General features: G+C 31.2%; 1 protein-coding gene across 2 annotated transcripts; it reads right to left on the minus strand.

Annotated features, from left to right (window-relative positions):
• Window positions 1–255: 255 nt before the first annotated feature.
• Window positions 256–23,115, minus strand: LOC139500125 (isoleucine--tRNA ligase, cytoplasmic-like). Of its 2 annotated transcripts, none has more exons than XM_071288864.1 (31): window positions 22,982–23,115; window positions 20,503–20,632; window positions 19,937–20,093; window positions 19,346–19,465; window positions 17,593–17,727; window positions 17,058–17,142; window positions 16,011–16,139; window positions 15,447–15,534; window positions 14,561–14,621; window positions 13,566–13,664; window positions 12,860–12,982; window positions 12,362–12,453; window positions 11,924–12,022; window positions 11,493–11,619; window positions 9,873–9,946; window positions 9,176–9,370; window positions 8,481–8,567; window positions 8,010–8,093; window positions 7,535–7,679; window positions 6,959–7,079; window positions 6,248–6,339; window positions 5,745–5,822; window positions 5,175–5,290; window positions 4,788–4,890; window positions 4,354–4,437; window positions 3,561–3,851; window positions 3,044–3,139; window positions 2,524–2,691; window positions 1,840–2,094; window positions 1,097–1,372; window positions 256–586 (listed from the first exon to the last, which is right to left on the minus strand). In XM_071288864.1, the coding sequence occupies exons 2-31, from the start codon at window positions 20,619–20,621 to the stop codon at window positions 461–463; spliced, it is 3,825 nt and encodes a 1,274-aa protein (XP_071144965.1). In that variant the 5' UTR covers window positions 20,622–20,632; window positions 22,982–23,115; the 3' UTR covers window positions 256–460. The 2 variants fall into 2 exon arrangements, with proteins under 2 accessions (XP_071144965.1, XP_071144972.1); XM_071288871.1 differs by having other exon boundaries at window positions 23,011–23,102.
• Window positions 23,116–23,367: the final 252 nt, after the last annotated feature.

Below are 23,367 nucleotides of genomic sequence, written 5' to 3' on the forward strand. Positions count from 1 at the left end.
AGAGGAACAGACAATCTCAGAAGTTTCCTATTGTTTTCACTCCCTATTTCAGGAAAAATAAAATTAACAAAATTTGCACATGTACAAATTTCCCGCTAATGATGAATTATTTTGATTAATAATAAATATAAGAGATTGTTAAAAATGTATATGTCTTTAATTATCATTATGATAACTCCTAATAATGAAAGTTTGTAATAAGTAGTAACTTTTTTTCCATAGAGATTTCCAATTAATACAATAGGAACAGTAATAATCGATACAGATAAAAATCTTTACATGTAAAATTATTTATGAATTTCCAACTTGGCTTATTTCCAAGAACTAATTCAAATAAATTAACATCAAAATCATGTCGGACAAACAAAACACTAACACTTTGGGATTTATATATATTTTTGAATAGTGCTTCATAAATAAGATCTGTGTGCCATTCAGCAATGTCCTAACAAAACATTCATCAAGATAGATATAATGTTGTTGAATGAAGCTCAAAGACATCTTTTACTGAAGCAGACGACAGAGGTTTCTTCTTGTCTGATGACTGACTGAGTTTTATTCCATCTTTATTGTACAATTTTTGCACCTACAAAAGATCAAAATAATTATAGTCTTAAAAAAAGATTAATGTACTTTTTTCTCACTTTGTTTGAGTGAAGCTATTTCAAGGAATATATGATGATAGATTGAAAATAATATTCAAAGTTATTTACCATATCTAAAATCACAATCATCTCAATTTACTATAATTGCAATAAAGATTTTAAAACCAATTATTCTGTATAAAGTGATATGTCCATTAATGTAATTCTTATTTCTTTTGCAAGTGTTACATTGAAGAGAGGAATTACAACAGATTTTGTGAAGAAACAAAACCTCTACATCTTACAAACTTCTTTAAAATCAGACATTAAGATAATACTGCAATGGAATTCCAAGGGTTATCATCTTTCAAAAGTTGTTCTATATAAGCACAATTAATCTGAAAAAAATCTGAAAAGTGAGAAAAAAGCCTTGGAATCAGGATCATAAAAAGAGTTAATGCATGATTGTCACTGACAAAAAATCTGTGAAGTTATCCTCCTATTTAACATACCTGTTTATAAACTTCTTCAACAGAAAATTTTTGACCTCTTGGATTTTCCAACAGCACACATCCCATTTGTTTATCGTTAACATTTGCAAAATGGCAGTATGGAGTCAACACAGAGGGTGGAGCACAAAGTCCTGTGACTTCACCAGTATAAGGAGCAAGATAAATAGTCTGTCCATTTAAACTAGACACTTTTGTAGTATCAGAAAGTTCTTTTGTTAATGAATTGTCTGTGAAAATGTCTATACGTCTTCCTCTTAATCCAAATAATAATTTCATCTGAAAAAGAAAACAGGAATATGTAATTTTTTGTTTACTCTTTTAGAAGTAATTTTTATTTCATTAGAAATGGTAAGTTATTTAGACTCAATGAAGATACTAGCACCAATTTTTTCAATTTTATGGTGATCTGTTATACAAAAAAAAAACTTGTATACCGGGTACAATACAGGATTATCTTAACATGTCCATTTTAAATAATTAAAGGTTTTCTACAGCTCTACATTCAGATTTCTTTTAAAATTCCTTCACTGCAAAAACCTTAACTGTATCAATGAATCAATATAGATATTAATCTGGACAAACTAACTTCCAAAAGACTGCATTGATGAAACATATTCTATTAGCCTCGTCCCCTGTAACTGTGTATGTACACGTACAGTCAAGGTAATTTCAATCATTGAGCACATTTCATCGATTCAATGGATCTAAAAGACCAACTGAACAAAGGGACATCATCATTTTACCTGTTCTTTGAGCTTCTCTACACTGGAGATCATACAGCCTTTAGGATTCTCCAGTAGTATGGTTCCTTGATTACCAGATACCCCTTCTTGAGGACCACACCCAATAAGTTCTACATTGATATAACTACAAGCTGGTTTAACACCATTCTTAACAGGAGCAGGTTCCAGTCTAGGTGTTACTGTACAGGAAACCAGTCCACTGTCTTTTCCGTCATGTCCTTTAACTATAGTTAAATCTAACATGTCTGTCTTCACCTGAAAAAGGGAAAGTTCATTGCAATCAAATTGTTTAAGAGTGTACACTTATTATTTGTCACTATGTCGACTACTGGACGATAAACATCCATCCATCTGATCATCATTTCTTCACAGGAAATCTGATCCATTTATAAACGAAACCATATTTTTTTAATATTGTGGATTCATCATTATTCGTTGGATACCAATTTTTGTGGGTTTTGTTGGTACAGGTGAACTATGAATATAAATTTTGAACAAAATACAACTTTCTATTTTATAGTTGTATGCAGACTTTGGCAAAACCCCAGAAATAACGTATCAACACATGAAAGTTTAGTTCAATAATGATGAAGTGACTTCAGTAATGTTATCAGGTGTTGCAGTACTTGACTAAACTAAACACAATAAGATTTGATGTAACCTGAATTATAAGCCGATACAAACCTTTTGAGACTCGTCAATGATTTTCTCCATGCTTCCAACCACAGGGTAAGGTGATAATGGCTGCTTCAGGGCTGTTTTGATGTAATCTAAGAATGTGGTTATAATGTTTTTCAGGTTACCAGTTGCCTGGTAGAAAACAGTAATGTCATCTGAAGGAACCAGTCCAGCCTGAAACATAATACGACGTAACTGATATGCAGTAATGTAGTCTTCTATACAAATACAAATGCATCTTGAAAATTAATATCAGTAAAAATATCTAACAATTGAAAAATGGACACAAGTTTCTAGTACTGAAAAGACGAATGTCTGGTAATTTAAAAAGTGTTTTATATACTTTGTGCATTTAGTACTCTCCGATAAGAATTATGTTTGTTCCTTAACTTAAGCTATCACAAGAGAGCCAGTTGTATCCTGAATACCGTAAAATACAATAAATTTGGTCACTAGGTCAGCCAGTTGAATGCCTTGACTATTTTAAACACCAATTACTCTTTATTTTTTTTACAATAGTTCATACCTTCTTTCTAAGTTTCTGGACACGGTTGATAACTTCCCTAGCAATTCCTTCGTCCAACATACTTTGGTCAGGTGATACATCCATTAATACTAACACCTAGGTAATGAAAGAAATCAATAAAGGCAGAGGCTTAAAAATTTTCTACACACATTGATTTCTGGAAATCTTTTTTTATTGGTGGTCCATGAAAGTTTGACAGTTTTTTTCCCACTAAGTAAAATAATGGACCAACGCATATTTCAGAATGTCACTGAATCTCTCATTATCATGTCTGAAAATCTATCAAAATTAATAAGGAATAGATCCCAAAACCCATTAAGAGTTTAACAGATCTTATTATTTTATTATCATTTATGAATGTAGGCTTACAAAAAAAATGGAAGGCTACAACGGTCTTAAATTGTTTAACTACAGTACAATAGCAGTGAGATATGATGGTAATAATAAATCAATTAAAATGTCAAGTCTGCCTAATTCCTATTCCTTACTTTATATTAATAAGTGCATTTATACCTACCTTTTTATCAGAATGAGCTTCATACTGGTCAGGTGTGACATCTGCAGTAGAATCAAACTTATAGGCTATTTTTAGATCTTCCTCCTCTAGGGTATACCCTTCTACCACTATGGTACCTGTCTGCTGGAATTCCTCCAATTGGCCACTAGATAGTTTTTTGACAGCAGCAACAACTTTTTTAACATCTCCTTTCAGTCTTGCTCCCAATACTTTGAAATCTACATCAGCTTCCATATGAGCACCATATTTAGATTTGTCTGTTGTTGTTGTGACTTTCCTCACATTTAGTTCCTAAAACACAAGTTATTCTTTGTATCATACATAATTTTCAATGTCATCACTTATACATATAGATATGTAATTAACATATAATTATGTAATTAAAAAGCTGATGATCAAGTTAAAACTGCTTCAAACATACAAATTGACTTCTAAATCCACATTAAAAGAATTAAAAGTGTAGTGTGTGTAAACCATCACATTTTAGTGATACCATCATTACATTCATGTCCTATAAATATTTTCTTCCAAGGATAAGTCATATGGTACTATATTTACTCTCAAACATATTTTCTTCAAGGATAAGTCATATGGTACTATATTTACTCTCAAACATATTTTCTTCAAGGATAAGTCATATGGTACTATATTTACTCTCAAACATATTTTCTTCAAGGATAAGTCATATGGTACTATATTTACTCTCAAACATATTTTCTTCAAGGATAAGTCATATGGTACTATATTTAGGATATTAAGGAGGAGGGGGTGTACAAACAGAATAGTATCTTACCTCAAGAATATATCTTTCTAATGATTTTACATCTTCCACTACAGCTGGGTCTCTACTGATGGCTACAGTCTCTTTCAGGGGGTACTATAAATGAATAATAAAAAAGGAATACAAATGGAAGATAGAATTTCATCAATTTCCTTGCAGCCTTGCCAGTTACATGATCTTCAAACTAAAAACAAATTAATCATGTTTTTCTATTTTTTAACAGACTAATGGTGGTTCTATCCAGGCACTGTGGCTTTCTCCATTCAATTGAAATGAACTGTCAAATATGATATCAAAGATATTTTCTGCTTGCAACCTTGGTATGTATCAAAATTAATTGTTTTTCAGTATTTTATTTGATATCAAACTAAAATACCCGAACTTGAGAGAATAATCACTGTTCAATTAACCATGCTTAATGTATTACTACATACAATTAGACATACCTTAATAGGTAAAGTTTTCCTTTCCCTTACAATTCTACCAAGTTCTATAACTGACTGCATGGTGGAAACAGCTCTCTCAATCTTTGCATCAATTAAAGCTTCCCTAAAAAAATTAGCATGTCATGGCTTTTACAATCCATAGTAACTGTCTAAATTGAACAAAATATATATATTTCTCATGTAAAACAACTATCTTGGCATCAGTAAATAATTTTAAAATGTATATGAACATTTTTTCTGTCTGTTTTATAAGTTTTTATTTATTGAGATTTACTTACTCTCCAACGGGTCAGTATTTTATATATTTTTTTAATCCTTATACAAAAGGAAACATTAATTTCCCCTAAAGATACAAAATTTGACCTGAAATAATGATGCTATAGTTACCTAGGTGATGGGATCATCAAGAAATGAACACTTCTAGAATCCTTGGCAGAGTCTGACTCTAGCAAATGTTTTAAGTTCTGATACATGTGCTCTGTGATGAAAGGGATCAAAGGACTCTGTAAAGATAAGTATACTCATATATTTCATTAAACAATAACTGAAGAACATTTTATAGCTTAAGGTGATACCCAACACTTTCACTAAAATTGATTTGGCCCCTTTAATTTTCATAAAATTTTGTCAAAGTATTAACTTTTACCCTTTAACAAAAATATAAAAATTTCAAAAAGTTTTTACCAACCGTTTTGTCAGAAAAATTACACTGGTTATATAGCAGTTTGACAAACATCTATTTTGATCATTGAGAAGCTTAATATTCCTTTTACAACACAGCATAATTAAAACGTTAAGCTGACTTTACAGAGTTATCTCCCTGTAGTGTTAGGTACCACCTTAATATCTAAAGGCAATATATTTCATGCAAATTCATTTCTTACAAATTGTTACAATACAGTAAAAACTTCACGAGACAGGAAAACAAACCTCTCAATAAAAAAAACATAAACCTACCATAACTCTGACCATTGAAAACAAAACACTGAACAAAGTTTCCAAGGCAATGTAACAATCGTCAGCTCCACCATCTCCCTGAAATAACAAATTAGATTACAAAATAATATATTAAATTCTACATCAATGTAACAATTGATGGCTATGCTTTCTCTCACATAAAATTAACATTCAATTATAGACAGTTGCCTAATGTTTCTAAGGGTATGTAACACTTAAGACCTATACTTTCTATCTATCAAAGTGCAAAATAAGCTTAAATGAGTAATTTATATCTGAATTATAAAAGTTGATTGTAAAATGCCCTTTCCCTATGCTATAATTATTTACATCTTAAGTAGATTCAGCTAAGTGTAAGACTATGAAGATGGTCTAAATAAACAAAACATTTCAATAAAAAATCATCTTTTTTGTAAATAATTTACTACTAATAAATGGAAGTTGTGTGATATAGGTTTACTCTTTTTTATTTTAATTTCTGTAAGTTTTCATCAAATACTAACCTTTAACCTTTTCCTGTTCATTCTAACATACCAATTTGTCAAGTTATCTACAAACTTCACCAATTTTGGCATCACTGTGTATAGTCTGTAGGCTTAAATCATATAAACACAATTAAACAACTTGGCTTTCATTACAAAAAGATCTATATTCGCAAATATATTTTTGGATATAACTTTTTACACTATTTTATTTTTAATCAATGTTATGTCCTGTAATAGGGGTTGACAGAGTTGAAAGGCTTGAAATTTAATCTACCACTTGAAAATAAGGGTAAATTTTATATAGATAGAAATTAAGCTACTCAAAAAGTTGATGTAAAGGTTCTAAATGTGCAAAGATTGATTGATTGATTGTTGGTTGCTTAATGTCTAGTGGCAAATATTTCATGCATATTCAGGCCGAGAACAAGTTAATAATTAATACAATAGGTAGGTCTTGTCATAATAGAGGCCATTTGGGATAATGGTCGGGTAAATTTGGACTGCCACTGGAAAATGATGGTATATTGGACTAAATGTGCAAAGAGCATGGTACTCTCTTTATATAAGGCATTTTTCCATTAACTTGAGGTGGCTGCTAATGTATACATCCAGCACAGCTAAACAGACACCCCACTTTTTTTAGTGGTAAGAACACCAAAGGCTTCGGGTGAAGTGAAATACTAGATAAAGGGAGATAATAGAAATTGTGGGATGGAATAATATACTTACCTCCCATTTCCTCCTTGACAAACTTCAGCAAACTCTGTGTGAATGATAGAATCCATCTGTCCATTACATTTGTGGGTTTGTCTGTTTTACTGTCACTGTACACAAATTTTATACCCTCTTCCTATAAAAAAAAACAAAAACACTAATTTTTCACAATGGCAAGTAAGGATAATTTTATCTATGTGGTAGTTGAAAAAATGTGTATTGATTCTAGCCTTGTTTTTCAAATTTCATATTTAGCAGTTTTATAATTCAATGTTCAAAGATAGATTATACTATAATTTTTTTCAAATTTGTCTGCTTTCACTTAATGTGAAAAACAAAATTTGAACAACAAGAATAACTGTGGATTCATTTATTTTTGTTGGTACCAATTTTTGTGGGTTGCAAGAAAACTTGCCTTTTCATGGAAAAAGTAATTTTTGTGGTTTTGCCAAAGTCTGCATACAACCAGATAGAAAATTTGTAATTCATAGAACATTTAAATTCATCATTCACCTTTATCCTCGAAACCACGAAAGTTGGTATCCAATGAATAATAATGAATCTACAGATGGCATTAGTTTACAATCTTACCCTTTCCAGCCTCTCAACATTCTGCATAAAAAATCTGTAGGCATTGTACCAGGGTAGGAATACGTCTTTTAGCACTCTCTCCACACCTTCTTCCTTAAATCTGAGGGAATCAGCTCTTACTGCTGGAGAGTTACATAAATACATTCTGGAATAATAATAATTTATATTTTGTTCATGTCTTTTGTTCAGAGCAAAGTTTGTTTTACATGCCTTGACCTTCTCTTGAACTTGTTTCTGAATTGTATAAAAATAAAACATTTTCATCAATGATGTGAACAATTTTTTTTTAAAGGTCAATGACATATGCTTTAATTTATAATTTCTTTCATCAGTTAATGGGTTTTTGATCTCTGAAATTGACCATAAAATGTTGTCCTTTTTAAATGATTTTCATGTATATTTTGAAATTATTCAATATATTATCAACAATATAAAAAGGCACCATTGTTATCCTAGTGTACATCTAACCACCTACCTAAGTGCATCAGCTCCATATTTATTAACAACAGTCAATGGATCTGGGTAATTCTTCTTTCTCTTACTCATTTTCTGTCCATCTCTACAATGAATGTACATAAATTTTATAAAAACAAGTTTTATTTTCACAGTAAAATAAAGACATCACTCAGCTTGATTGACATGAAAAGTCTCTATTTCAAAATTTTCTGATATCAAAGTAACATATTCTTTCATAAAAACCTTGTTAATGTGGCACGTTAGTTTTTGTAAATTTGAGTGCAATGCGATGCCTTTCATATATAAAAATCTGCTAGTGGTAAGTTTCTAACTAATTTTGACAAACTTCTTCCAATGATATTTACTACAATAAATAGAATAGAAAGAACAAAGGATATGGGGTATCCATACATGATTATGTTTATTCACATATTCACAAATGTCTAATTAAAATCTATTAATAAACAAGATGAACAATTGTTATACATACGATGCTAGGACAAGGCCATTCACAATCAGATTCTTAAAGGGGGGTTTTCCAAACAGCAAAGTTGATAACACTAACAAAGTGTAAAACCTGAAAAAAAACCATAGAGAACTTTACACAAAAAAGAAGTGTTTTATGGTTTCATTGTGTTCTTTGATAGTTATCTAATTAATGTTTACTACTTATCTTCTTTAATTTACATAAAATTGAGAAAGGAAATGGGGAATGTGTCAAAGCGACAACAACCCGACAATAGAGCAGACAACAGTCGAAGGCCACCAATGGGTCTTCAATGTAGCGAGAATTCCCGCACCCATAGGTGTCCTTCAGCTGGCCCCTAAAAATATGAATACTAGTACAGTGATAATGGACGTCATACTAAACTCCGAATTATACACAAGAAACTAAAATTAAAAATCATACAAGACTAACAAGAGGCCAGAGGCTCATTTACTTTGTTCAGTTCATTTGAAAGCAAATATTTTCCCATGAACTTAAAGAGATGTGGGATATACATCAATTAGATAGCAAACATCGGTCACAAAATAAAAACAAGATTTCCAGAGTTAAATATGTATAATGCATAATTAAGATATGGAGTTGCTTAATGAAACAAGTTGGGTTTTTTTAATGACTTTATAGCTCAGCCATTATTTACAAATACAAGATTACATAGTCAATATAGTCCATCTACATACCATCCTCTAGTCTGGTCAATTCCCTCAGCAATAAAATCAGCTGGGAAAGTGTCATCAAAGTCTTTCTTATGTTCAAATGGATAATGTTGTTGTGCGTAGGGCATACTTCCACTCTCAAACCAACAATCAAACACTTCAGGTGTCCTCTTTAAGGTTCCTTTACCTAACTTGGAAGGTATTGTTAATTTGTCTACCCTAAAAATACAGATCAAGACATGTTAAAGTTTAAAAGTAAAACCACTTAAATGAGCAAATTTTGTTTATTGCAAGCATAAATTATACCATAAAAGGGACATTTGGTAACTGGTGAAAAGTTGTCTCATTGGCAATCAAACTACCCCTTCTCGATCTTACATCATTTTTGTGGTATTTTAATTGGATTTTTTAGCTTGTAACTTTCAATGCTTATATCTTGTGTATTTGAAATAAAATTTGTATGATAAGAATTTCCTTCAGCTGCCAAATTCTAGCCTAAAAGACTAATTATTTAATTTCAGTTAAAGATTGCATAAACAAAAACTTATTTTATATTACGGTATATATGCTTTTTTTTAGAACTCTGATGCTATTAGCATGGCAAATGTTTCAGCATCAATATTATATCTGAAAGGTTTTTATATCAAATCCATAATGCAATTTCAGATTTAACCATTCAATCTGCATTTGATTATTTATCAAACTAAATAGCCACACTTACGTTTCCCTGTGAAGATCTTTTACTTCTACACCTGTTAAATCTTTCAATTCTTGAATCGATCCAACACAAACAATCTATAAAATTAATAAAGCTATTGAGTTATAAACCAACCAAAGGTTTTTCTATCAAAAACCAGGCAGTCTAAATAAAGTGCAGTTTTAAAAATATAAAAAGGACAGCAGTAGAAATCATACAGTACTGGCCTTCCAACAAAAACAAAGATAAAAGTTATTGTAAATTCAGAAATTATTGCGATGTTTTTATCACTTCGAATGCCACATGGTTAAGATCGCAATAATTTAAACTTGCATTTTGATTTTTTTTTATATGAATTAAACAGGATTTTTCTCAATATCACAAAAGTTAAAAATGCAGTTTTTAGTCCAAAATGACAAAATTGCAATAATAAATGCACCTAATAATTTCTGATTTTACAGTAGTATCTAAAGGTTACTGAACTATCTTTCTTCCAAAAATGTCTTCAAAACTGATAAAATTTGTTCTAAATATTTATAAATACAGTGTGTGAAGCCTCCACTCGCCAAATGCAAGTAAGAATTGTATTTGGTGAGTCCAGGTTCAATAGAACTCGCCTTTGTGGTGAGTAGCTCTTCAGTTGCGACTTTGAATCAAGCCATCAAAAAGATCATAACAAAAACATTTTTCCCGCAAAATCTATACTGTTGTCCTTGTCGTCTGTTTAAACAGGGACCCAGATGATACATATGATATTACATGTAAAATATGTTTTGAAGATTGAAGCAAGAGTAAATTTCATATCAACTGCAAATAAAAACTTAATGAGGGGGAGGACAGGGGTAAGGGAGACAGGGAGAAAGGGGGTTGGAGAAAGGAGAAAGGGGGAGGGAGAAGGGAGAAAGGGGGTAGGAGAAAGGAGAGGAAGGCTGGGAGAAAGGAGAAAAAGTTGGAGAAAGGAGAAAAAATAAAATATCTCTCCTTTTAAATTTTTTTCTAATATTTCAAGAAAAAATATCTCAAAAGGAGATGTTTTATTCTGATGGGAGAAAGGAGAACGGGGGTAGGAGAAAGGAGAAGAGGGGTGGGAGAAGGGAGAAGGGTATCCTCCTGTCCTCCCCCTCCTTAATTATAATTATAATGAATATTTAAATGAACAGCATCAATGGAAAAATAAGATGCTAATTATTAATTCAGTTTTTAAATGAAAAGTAAACAAAAACAATGTTTATGTTGTACATTGCTTATTAATCCAGCTTTTTAATAACATGAAAGGAAGGAAAAGGTCAGAGAAATAATCTTTACAGTGTACATAGCAGAACAATATTAGTTTTTCTCATAGCATAAATATTGAAAAATGCATTGATTATGGTAACAGTAGCAACTTTGGTGCCATTTCTAAAATGTTTAAAACATACAATAAAGTCTGAATGAGATGGAGAGTTAAAAATTTAAGACGCTCCCCAAGCTGGCAAGTGGAATTACAATTTGGCGAGTTGAAATAAAAATCTGGTCCCCAATTTGGCGAGTTCCACGAAAAAAAGTTTTCACACACTGAAATAGATTATAGAAACATTTCTTTATCATTGCTTATCAGCATAGAGAGGAATATGTAGCCTTTGTTTACAAATATGTCATACCAACCTCTTCTCCATCATCACTAATCCAGATAGGGATGGGAGTTCCCCAATATCTATTTCTGGAAATAGCCCAATCTCTTGCATCTTTCAACCAGTTAGCAAATCTTTTTTCTTTTACAAACTCCGGTACCCTATAATGATATGTTTAAATAGGCACTGTCTAATGTTAAAAATTTAGCTTATAGAACAAAACTATAATTTCTCATTATGTACTTATAATAAAATACATTGTGTAATCAAATAAATTGTGAAGTTATTATCTTTTCGAGCATTAATAAAAACCTCTTCACTGTAAAAAGAAATAACGATTCACCCTCAATGATAAAAATCATAAAGTTAAAGGCTTGTTAATAACAGCTTTCACTTTAAATAAAACAAAAATTACAGCATTTCATGAAAATACAGTTGATACTTTAATAAAATAAGAAAGTGTACCAGTATGTCTTTGAATTGTTTTCTAACAGCTGTTCTGTGCACTGTTCTACACGTACAAACCAGCTGGGAACTGCCTTGTAAATCAGTGGTGTCTCTGACCTACAAAGTATAAGGTTTGTAAAGACATCCTGTACTTCCATAATTCCATAAGTTTTACATACAAATAATAAGTTTCTCACAGAAGAACAGGAGGTTTCCCTTTTGAAGAAATCTTTATGAAAGTAATACACCAAAGGAAGAACACATTTGCTGGAACAGATTGAGAAAATAAGTTACAATGCATAAAAACATCCAAAAATAGGAGTTTTGATGTTTTCAGGCCAAAACTCTTAAGGACAAAAGATAATTTGAGACAGTCTTTTTATGTATCCTTCCTACTTTGGTGCAGAAGATAAAAATTCATTGACAGTTCAATAACAAACACTTTTAAGTGCCTACCTCCAGCAGAAAGGATAGTTATGTTTACATTGTCCTTGGTGTACCAATTTACCAATATCTTTAAGTTTTTTCATTATAAGTTTGTCTGCATCCTAAAAAAGTAAAACTCATAGAATTATTTAAGATTACTAGTGTAAAATCAAACAATTTTCTTCTCTTTGGACGGGTTGTTAATTCTTTGACACATTCCCCATTTCCATTCTCAATTTCATTAAATTTAATGAACAATTTTTTAAATAATATAATATCAAATGACTATTTTAATTATAATAATAAATATTCTTTCATTTAAAAGTCTAATGTATCAATTAAATATCTTGTCAAAGAAATGCTACCTTATTTGATGCTCATAAACTGAAAATTGAACACATCTGCAAGGAACATAGTATGCATATTATTACATATCAACCTTGATTATAGAGTTATCAATTAGAAAATTAGTTTTTAATATTAAATATTTTAAACAACTTATTCAACAAAAGATGTACATCAACATACCTTGACATGTAAACCCTTGAAATCAGTGATTTCCTCTGTAAATTTTCCGCTAGCATCCACAGGACAAATGATCTGCATGTCTCTAGTGATGATTCCATATTTTAAACACACTTTGTAATCATCCTGTAAGTATCAAACATTTACTTTCATTACTAGTTTACATTTCTCTTAACGTATACAAATAATAAAGATTTTTTTCTAAATGAGGACTGACATTTTATCTTTAATTTAGAGTAAATTGTCAACCAATGACTTTGACTGCAAGGCAAACAACATCAGTTTTTGTAAAGTAAGAGTTTCTTGTTTTTTTTCTAAATGAAACTGGGCATCATATGTTTACTTCAGAGTAAAACTTGTTACAAACTTACTTCTGTGTTAGAATTTATCATTCATAGCAGGAGAAATTCAGAATATTCATTTAATTGAATGTGGACAGTATATGTAACAACATTGACATACTTATAATTCAAAATATCGGAAATACAGGTGATTGACAGATCTGAAAAGCGCAAAAACGTTACAACTCATCAGTCTGACCAAATATGAACTTATCTTGTTCAGAAAAAAAGTGTAATGAATATATCTATTGGATGGACGAACAGTTGAACAGACAGACAAGGTGATTGTTATAGAGCCCCTACTTTTAGATGAGGATATAATTATTGTATGGATAGGTATGTAATTATAGCTTTAGATCTTATCTTACCTCTCCAAAGTAAGGAGCCTGATGTACAATTCCTGTGCCACTCTCAGATGTTACATAGCCATCATTCAAAATCCTGAAGGCATTCATTTTGTCTCCCATCTAGAAATAATTATAATATAAAGCACATGTGAATATCAAATCATGTTAAATCTTATTTTTATTTTCTCTAACCCATACCTAGTTAATTTCAACAAATTCAAACTATTCAAAATACACTAATTCAAAATATTTGTGAATATAAGGTCAATGAAAATTTGTTCAGTGTTCAAAAACAACATTGCAAATGAAATATATTAGAAAGCGGTCCAAAAAAACATATTCTACTTTTCTGTTTACGTTTAATCAGTGGAGAAGTCAAGATAACAAGTAAAACTGTGAGCTACTGCTCACTGATGATACCCCCGCCGAAATATTTCGGTAAACAGGAAGTTGTCGAGTGATGAATCTGAAAACGCATCACACGGTATAACTGACTTATATAAACCAAATTTCAGAATTCCTTGTCAAGTAGTTCCTGAGAAAAATGCGACGAAAATTTTTAACTTGGCTATTATGTGTAAAATGATACAAGTGTTCCGTCGTGTGATGAATCTGAAAATGCATTACACGATATAACTGACTTATATAAACCCTTAAACCAAATTTCAGAATTCCTTGTCAAGCAGTTCCTGAGAAAAATGCGACGAAAATTTTCAACTTGGCTATTATGTGTAAAATGATACAAGTGTTCAGTAAACAGAAAGTTGTCAAGTGATGAATCTGAAAACCCATCACACGGTATAACTGACTTATATAAACCCTGAAACCAAATTTTAGAAATCCTTGTCAAGTAGTTCCTGAGATAAATGCGACGAAAATATTCATGGGACAGACGGACTGACTGACAGACTAACGGACTGACGGAAGGACAGACAGAGGTAAAACAGTATACCCCCCCTTTTTTTCAAAGCGGGGTATAAAAATCGGAATCATCAACCAATATAACTTATACTTACATATTTAAAGTAAGGGAAAATAGGTTCATACTTCAGGCCTTCCAATGCTTTTCCTTTCATTCTGTAAAATATAGTATGTATATTATTCACTGAGATGTGTAAACCACAACAGCTCATTAATTTATTGAATGCAAGTATAACAAGTTTCTTTTCTTTCTATTCACTAAATATATTTCTTATACCTCAGTTATCATTTTCTATATAACATAAGTACACAATATTTTCACTATTTTGCAAATTACAAGCTTTGAACTATTGGACCGGTCAAAAATTTCCAACTATTGGACCTGGGTGAAACTATTTGACCGCAAGCGTCATTATATTACGCGGAATTTTAAATGCAGCTACCTAATTGAAGGATTTTGAAAATAACGCAGGAGTAATGACATCGTGTTTTTCCTATTGTATCTAGTATAGGGTTGACGCCAGTGCACGACGTAGCCTTAGCATTTGAACATATCTATGAAGTAAATGTTCTGGTTTGGTTTCTTCTTTTTAATATTACGAAAGTTGATTTATCACTGCCATTTATTGTCTGTTGTCTTTTTCGATATATAAAAAACACTTACTTACTGAATATTCGTGGAATACCGGTAGTAAGTTTATTGTCCCTCTGATACAACTATTGCCCTCGGCTATGCCTCAGGACAATAGCTGCTACTCGGGACAACAAACTTACTAGTCCACTCATACCCAGTCAATAAGTATACATTATATTGTATCTGTAAACATTTTTTTAATTAAGGCTGTTTTTGGGTGTTTTTTTTTACTTTTTTCTCTTATCTAGAGATAACTTTAATATAAAATGTAGTCTAATTTTCAACAAATCATTGTATTATGTATAAGCAGTATAAGAAACATGCATGACAGATATTGTGTCTTCTACCTCTCCATGATGGTATATTCCTCTGGAGCTTTAAACAAAGCCTCTAATCTGGCTTCCATCATTATGTACATCTTCCCTGTCGCTTTGTCTATAAACAAAAAATAATCATATAAAGAGTATAAATAAATCACACTTATAGACACAAATACAATTAATTTTTTGTATCTAATTTATTATAAATGTATAATCTTTATCTATCAATACATGTAATTCTAAAAATTAAACTGAATATCAGGACTGGTTGAGGAATTTGTTTCCTTCTAAGTGTACGAAAATATGCTTTAATTCAATTTCCTACAAAATATATCTATTTGTACTTTTTTGACAGGACGCTAACTATTGGTTAATTGCTAAAATTATTATACTCTCTCTTGATACATAATTCTCCATGTGTGCATGCAAAATCATGTGTAAACAGTTTTTTTTTATAAATATATTCATATTCATTGGACAGAAGACTCTTCATGGAACCAATATTTGAAATTTAATTGTTTATTTTCTTTCCCTAATGACATAATTTTTGTGTTCCCTAAAATGTTGAAACTAAAAAGTAAGACATGTTACCTTTCACTTGAACATAATCTGAATCTGGATTGACACATAATGAGAGATTGCTGGGGAGTGTCCATGGTGTGGTTGTCCAAGCAATGGCAGATACTCCTGGCTTGCTTATAAGTGGGAAACTCACTATCACTACAAAATATAATATATTCTATTAAATACACTGCACAAAACATCAAGTCAAGTCATACATATTAATAAAAATCATTTTTGTTTATACTAAGTGGAAATTAAAATGATGCTTATACTACAAAAGATTCATAAACAAACAAGAATGTGTCCAAAGTACATGGATGCCCCACTTGCACTATCATTTTCCATGTTCAGTGGGCCATGACATTGGGGTAAAAAATCTAATTTGGCATTAAAATTAGAAAGATCATTTCATAGGGAACATGTGTATTAAGTTTCAAGTTGATTGGACTTCAACTTCATCAAAATCTACCTTGACCAAAAACTTTAACCTAAAGCGGGACAAACGGATGAATGGACGAACGAACAGACGCACAGACCATAAAACATAATACCCCCCTACTAACTTAGGTGGGGCTTAAAAAATCACTTTGTGGCACTTTTTTTTGCAATACAATCTAAAACAATATTTTCTTTTATACCCATTTGCTTTATTTATATTTTAATTGCCATAAAAGGTAAAGCAGGTTTTATGAAGTAGATACAATAAGAATTTGTCATGTGCAAAGAATTTTAAAAAAATCAATTTTTTGGCTATACCTAACCGAAATAATTCAGTCGTTATATTTCGCTGATCGATGATTACTTCATTTACGATGGAATGCATAGACAATGAAAAATCTTCAATCAATCATTCAGAATTAGCTAAATAAAAATAACTGAATAAAGATTGGTCACTACAGGGCATTAATCAAAATTCAGGATTCATGAAGAGGTTTTAGAGTGTTAGGAATTCAGGCCCTTGAAAGAAGCGGAGATTGATTTGGGTGAGCGTCTGAATTATTTGGGTTAGGCTTTATCTTATATGACATTAAAATATTTCAAACATGTCTAGCTTTGAAGACCTGAGATCATTACCTGCTGGATCTACAACATCTTTATAATTCTGTCCAGACTCAAAGTTTGACAAGGGTGTATTACAGGCTGTAGAAAATGGCATCACCTGAAATATATTATCATGTTACTTTCATCAACTCAAATTTCATAGTAATAGACATATACCAGTAGTTCATTTATAATTACATGACAGTGGTAACATGCCTTTGTCCTTCTTATACTTTGTATCTGTCAAAAATTACATCTGAATGCAAGTCTGATTCTTTTATAATTTATCTTCCTACTAAAATCTTACGTGTTTGCCATTATTTTTTCAAGTAATGCATAACATTTTTATATAGGGGCAGGTATTCCTGCTGTCTTAAAGACCCATTGGAGGCCTTTGTCTGTTTCCTGCTCTTAGGCCGGGTTGTTATCTCTTTGGCATATTCCCCATTTCCATTCTCAATTCTATGTTAAATGTTCTCCATGGAAATTAATATAAATATAAATCACATGAAGGCAACAGTTCAGTAGACAATTTTATTTTATTACAAATTTACAATCATTATCTTACCTTGGAACCTCTATAAACTAGACCAGTGTTAAATAGTTCTTTGAACACCCACCAAATGGTTTCCATGAACCAAGGATACATGGTCTTGTAGTCATTCTCAAAATCAATCCATCTACCTAACCTTGTCACTATATGCTGCAAAAACATAGCATTTAACATTAAGTAAATAACAGAATGTTCTTATTGAAAACTAATGAAATCAATACCTGAATGTTCCAACTCTTTAAAATTATGCGTGTACTATATGTATGTTATGATGCCTTTACTACCGTCTTTTGGTATGTATAACGCGCACATTTATACCCTAGGTCATGTTTCTTGTAAGAGGGGTGCGTGTTATACATGACTACAAACAATTTCTTAGTCTTTTTTTCAGGTCCAAACTCCCACAAAGAAATTTTCCAAGTGAAGTGAAGAGTACGGAATATTTTTGCTAAAACCTCGATTGTTTTTATGTTTTACATGTTATAGTTGTAATATGTATCATATTGTTCTTGATTTGTCATGTTTTATGCAAATAAAATACATTTTATATCTTTGTTGTTACGTTTATTGTGTAAATTTGTCCATCTGTTTTGCAATCCAGAAATTTGCCAAGTCTTAATAAAGACACAATAAAGCTTTTGCTGTCGATTAAATTAGCCTCTGTGTTCCTTGTTGTCATAACTTACTGTTTTTGTATGTGTTCATCATAGAGAGTTGAAGAAAAGTGTATGAAAATTGAATAAACCACACTCGTTTTGAAAAGATAAACCCCCATTTTTTCTAATGTATTGATCAGGTGATCGCAAGTCATGTGGGTCAGTCATGTGACTTAATATTGTAAAGTGATGATTTACTCTATGAAAAATTTATTAGGAAAAATACGTTTTTAGTTTGTAACTTTTAAACTTTTAAACAACTGTTTTAAACCATTCAAGAAATTATGATTGAAAACATGCTAATCCCATAATTATAACCAAAACGAATTTAATTAGGAACAAGGTCAACCTGTCACTGATTTTTTTTGACATCGATTAGACCTGTTGATTGAGGTCTGCTAATCCGGATTAACAGCTAGAATTATCAAACAAAAAATAAAAACAATGAGATTTTAACAATTTATTACAGCACTAATGACGTTAATTATAATTATTAGACTGATTCGTAATTATTTTATTGTTTGAATCAGAACAATAATTTGGACATTTAATCTTGTTCTTGATGCTCAAACCATTTATTAAATTTGGATTAAAATATTTATCTCAATCTAATAAAATTCTTATTCATTTGTTAGAATACTTTCAATTTCATATTAATTACGTATTCCGTAAGGAATTCTCCGACATTGGTGTCCATTTTAAAAAACTTCCTGTTTTCCAATAAACTTCCTGTTTGCCGATTTTGGAGCTGTAACTTTTCCGAAAATGTCTAGGAGTATTATATGACCAATAAACTTTTTTTCTCTCGTTTCTTGGACCACAAAGGGGGTGCACACTATACACACCAAAAACCGGTAAACACCCAGTCTATTTTCATGCTTAATAATTATAAAAGTAAGCGTTAATCCAGCACCCCATTAATAAGACATAATTTACATACTATTCTTTAGAAAACATTGTGACAATTGTTAAATTTCTACATACCTATTTTTACTCCATGTCAGACATAACAAACCTCCAAATCTTTAGAATATCACATGATGATTTTGTCATTTCAGTGTTGAACTATTCTATATCTATCTTAACAAAAACAGATGTCAGACAATACATACCTCCCAATCTTTAGAATATCTCATGACAATTTTACGGCATTCATTGTTGTAGTTCTCAATACCCATCTTAGCCACATCTTCTGGACCTTTGATGCCCAATGTTTTATCGATTTCATACTCCTAAAATAAGGACAGAAGGTATTTCAAAACATAACATACAGAAGCTTGACAGCTACGAATTCATAGCCATTTATATTAACATATACCTAGTAAACTTATATAATTGATTATTAGATGTTTATTTTTTTTACTCTACAAATCCCCCCAAATTATACCTTTTTTTATTTAGATTATCTAAAAGACCATTACATTTTTTATTTGACTGCAGTTATCACAAATTCAGAAGCTACCAACCAAACTTGAATTGTGTTGATTTTGTAAGTGCTTTCTCAGAGAAAAAGCACCCTGCTCTTTTTAATCAACATTATACTAACTATTGAGTCACATGCCTACACATCTTCTTAAGCAGAATAATATGTATTATGGTTTGATCCTGTTGACCTTGGAGTGAAAAAAATCTACCTTTCCTACTAGTACTAAATTAAAGGGGTGTCTAAAACTATCATACGATCAATATCCTGCATTACTTACAACAGGGAGACCATGGCAATCCCATCCAAACCTTCTCTCTACATGATATCCACTCTGATGGGCCCATCTTGTCATTACATCTTTAATGGTACCTGCTAGAATATGGCCATAATGAGGCAAACCTGTGGCAAAAGGGGGTCCATCATAAAAAGTATACCTGTTAAAAAAATAAGATGATCACATTTTATAATCTTTCAAAGATGATCTAAAAAATGCATTCCTGTTGAAGGTGTATTTTAATTCACTAAAATGGTTTTAGATGTAGGCTTTAGCTAGTGAAAGATCAATATTAAAACCAAGTTTAACCCACAAATTTCTTTAGAACTACCTGTACAAAGTCAAGAATATGGTATTTGTTTTTCACTTGTTCTGTTGATTGATAGTGTTTTATTTTGCTAGTTTTTAGGGACTTTTCTTTTTGAATTGCCTTGGAGTTTGGTATTTTTATAATATTTTTTTTTATATAAAAACTTGAATGTATATCCCAGACATTACACCAAACAGATGATAGTATGTTGTTATGTTAATACTGCAATGGCAAAAAGTCTGGATACTAAAACACTTACTTTGGTTTCCCCTTTGACTGCTTCAGTGATGTTTTGAATGCATCAATTTCTTTCCAGAAAGCCTGAACTTTCTCCTCTTCCTGAGGAAATGAAATCTTCTCAGGAACTTGTTGAGCCATTAACTCTAGTGCTAGAAAAATTAAAGCATTTTCTGTTTTACATAATTCAGAAGTGACCAAACACCATTAGCAATAAAGAATTTAAGGAAAAAACATGGGGAGAAGCAAACTAGCCTTCTTCAGTTACTAATACCTTCCTATCAGGATTTCTTTGTTAGAGGGTTGCTGCTCACAAGGAAGCTATTAAACAAGAGTTCCAAATGGGGATTTTCGAAATCATCCCTTCCTAAATTTTATGGACGCCATCAGTTAGTTGACCGTAATGGAATATTCGTTTTACAGATGTTATCAGATATGAATGTGACATACTGAAGTAGACTTTTTACAGGGTTATTAATAACATGAGCAACATGACCAGTCTGTGACAAAAAACATTTTAATCTACTTGTATGGACACTTAATATGGGGACGAAGACCCCTATTAAGGTACAAAAATCAATAAAAAAAATAAAAAAATTTAAATCGTGAAAATTTCCCTAATTTTTCAATAACAGGCTATTATTTGAACTTGGAATTATTTTTAATTATGGAATTCGTATAATTTCTTGTGTTTAAATTTTTTTATAAATTCCATGTTTATTTTGTATTATGATCTTTTGAGCAGTTAATAACACTTTCCATACCATGTATTTTGGTTAGATAGTGTTGTGCGCGGCACAGTACATTCTATTGAAAATATACTATTTTCTCTGTAATAGAAAGTGTTGTGCGCAGCACAGAACATTTCAGTACAGAATAATTATGGAATTTATTAAAAATTTCAATAACAAGAAATCAAGCAAATTTCATAGTTGAAAATAATTCCAAGTTCAAATAATAGACTGTTCTGATATACATGTACTAATGAACTCAAAATCATTAACTTTTTTTTCAGACTTTTTTAAATTCACGCATTTGCACAGAAATCTACTTCCTTTTCCAGTCTTGTTTGCATGAGACTTTGAAAAAAAAAAAATTATCAGTCTAGTAAAATATAGGATTGGAACTCAATACCAATTCAATTCTAATAATTGTTTGATATGAAAAAACGTTACCTGATGAAAGCGTTTCTTTGTTTACATTGAATATGACGTCATAATTTAAATAATGTCACAACTAACTCTTTAACAACAGAACCAAAATCTGAAACGTTACGGTTTCTGTTTCTATTATCAACATGTTTGAATTAAAAAAAATAAAATCATACAGACTTCGCCCCCATTCACAGGTAATGCCTGCCTCATATTATCAAAACTTGTCCCTTTGACTTCATAGAATTTTGAAAATGTTCACTAGTTCAAATCAATATTTACTAGTCTGGGGCACCAGACTAGTGGCTAACGGTACAGACTGCATGACTTGTGCCACATGTGGAGCAGGATCTGCTTACCCTTTCCGAGCACCGGAGATCACCCCCAGTTTTTGGTGGGGTTTTTGTTGCTTAGTCTTTAGTTTTTTATGTTGTGTCTTATGTACTATTATTTGTCTGTTTGTCTTTTAGCTCTGGTTTTGTCAGTTTATTTTCAATCTATGATTTTGAATGACCCTTTTCGGGCCTTGGGTATCGTTCACGCTTCTTTTACTGCATAAATAAGGTGAAAGTAAGACCAATTTGAAAATAAGAATTGATCTTTCCGCCATATGGATAGTATCAAATGAACTTGATATATTTTGTCAACATTAAGTTCATCATAAGGAATTGAAAAATATGGCCGTGTTTACACCTCAAAATTTACTATGAGTACAGACAAACTGGTACATCTAGGAAAGTTTTAAGGCATGGCAGGAACTAGACAAGTAAAAGTTATATGAAGTCTACATTTCAGAAAATTAAAAACTTGCATGGATTTTGATGTCCAGTTTTTTCCAGTCTGCAGAAGATAGCAAAATAAACAAACACCTGAGTTTCATGAGATACAGTCCACTCAGTTACACAGTTTAAACCTGTTAAATCACCTATTGTTTACAGGTGTCTATTGTCCATTTAAATCAATTCTACTCACAACATTGATTATATGAGGGGAGCTTCTCAATCGTTTTCACTACTTAGTTAATTTTTGCACCTTCTGCAGGAACGAAAAAAAATGGATAGCAAAATCTAGAAAAGTTTATAATTTTCTGAAACACAAAATGCATTTAAAATTTATATATCTAGTTCCTGCCATCCCTTAAAACTGTTGCAGGTGTATAGGTTAGTCTGTACTCAGAATAAAATTTGGGGTGTAAATAGTACTAAATACGGCCATTTTAGCCAAAAGGTTATGATGAACCTTAAGGAAAATTGACCAAAAAGAAACTGAAAGATAATAAATCGCCAAAATCTGCTAGATTTTTTTTTTATTTTCACTTTTAGCTTTTTCGTGTTAATAAAATAAACTTACTTTCATTAACAATTTAAGTAATTGACAACTTTTCACTTGCACTTTGTTGTTGAATACCAGATAAAAATAACTTTTCAGCCGGTTGCATCAGCACATGTTGACTTGACCGGAAATAATGAAGTGAAAGAAACAGCTAAATAACCTCCTGTATAAATCCGAGCCTGGGCCCAACACACGGTAATCGGATATTCAAAATTCGTATATATTTTCATAAAAAAGTATTGATACAAAAAACAATAAAAAAAAAAAAAAAACTTTCTCAAATTTCACAGAAAAAGAGCCTGTATTACAAATCCTTGAGGGCTAGATATTGTAACCGGAGGGATTTTTACGTTGAGTATTTCTGTGTCAACTTTTACATATTTTACCCCAGACCGTGTAAAGAG

The sequence above is a fragment of the Mytilus edulis genome, chromosome 1 (genome assembly GCF_963676685.1).
Source record: "Mytilus edulis chromosome 1, xbMytEdul2.2, whole genome shotgun sequence".
Taxonomy (NCBI): Eukaryota; Metazoa; Mollusca; class Bivalvia; order Mytilida; family Mytilidae; genus Mytilus; species Mytilus edulis.

Bases quoted from the DNA above. Each gene is read 5' to 3' on its own strand.
- LOC139500125 (XM_071288864.1), bottom strand. From the start codon at position 20,621: ATGGCTCAACAAGTTCCTGAGAAGATTTCATTTCCTCAGGAAGAGGAG. The intron at 12,983-13,565 runs GTAAGATAAGAT...TGATACTTACAG, and splicing joins AGGCTCCTTACTTTGGAGAG to GATGATTACAAAGTGTGTTT. The intron at 3,852-4,353 runs GTAAGATACTAT...CTTGTGTTTTAG, and splicing joins TAGAAAGATATATTCTTGAG to GAACTAAATGTGAGGAAAGT.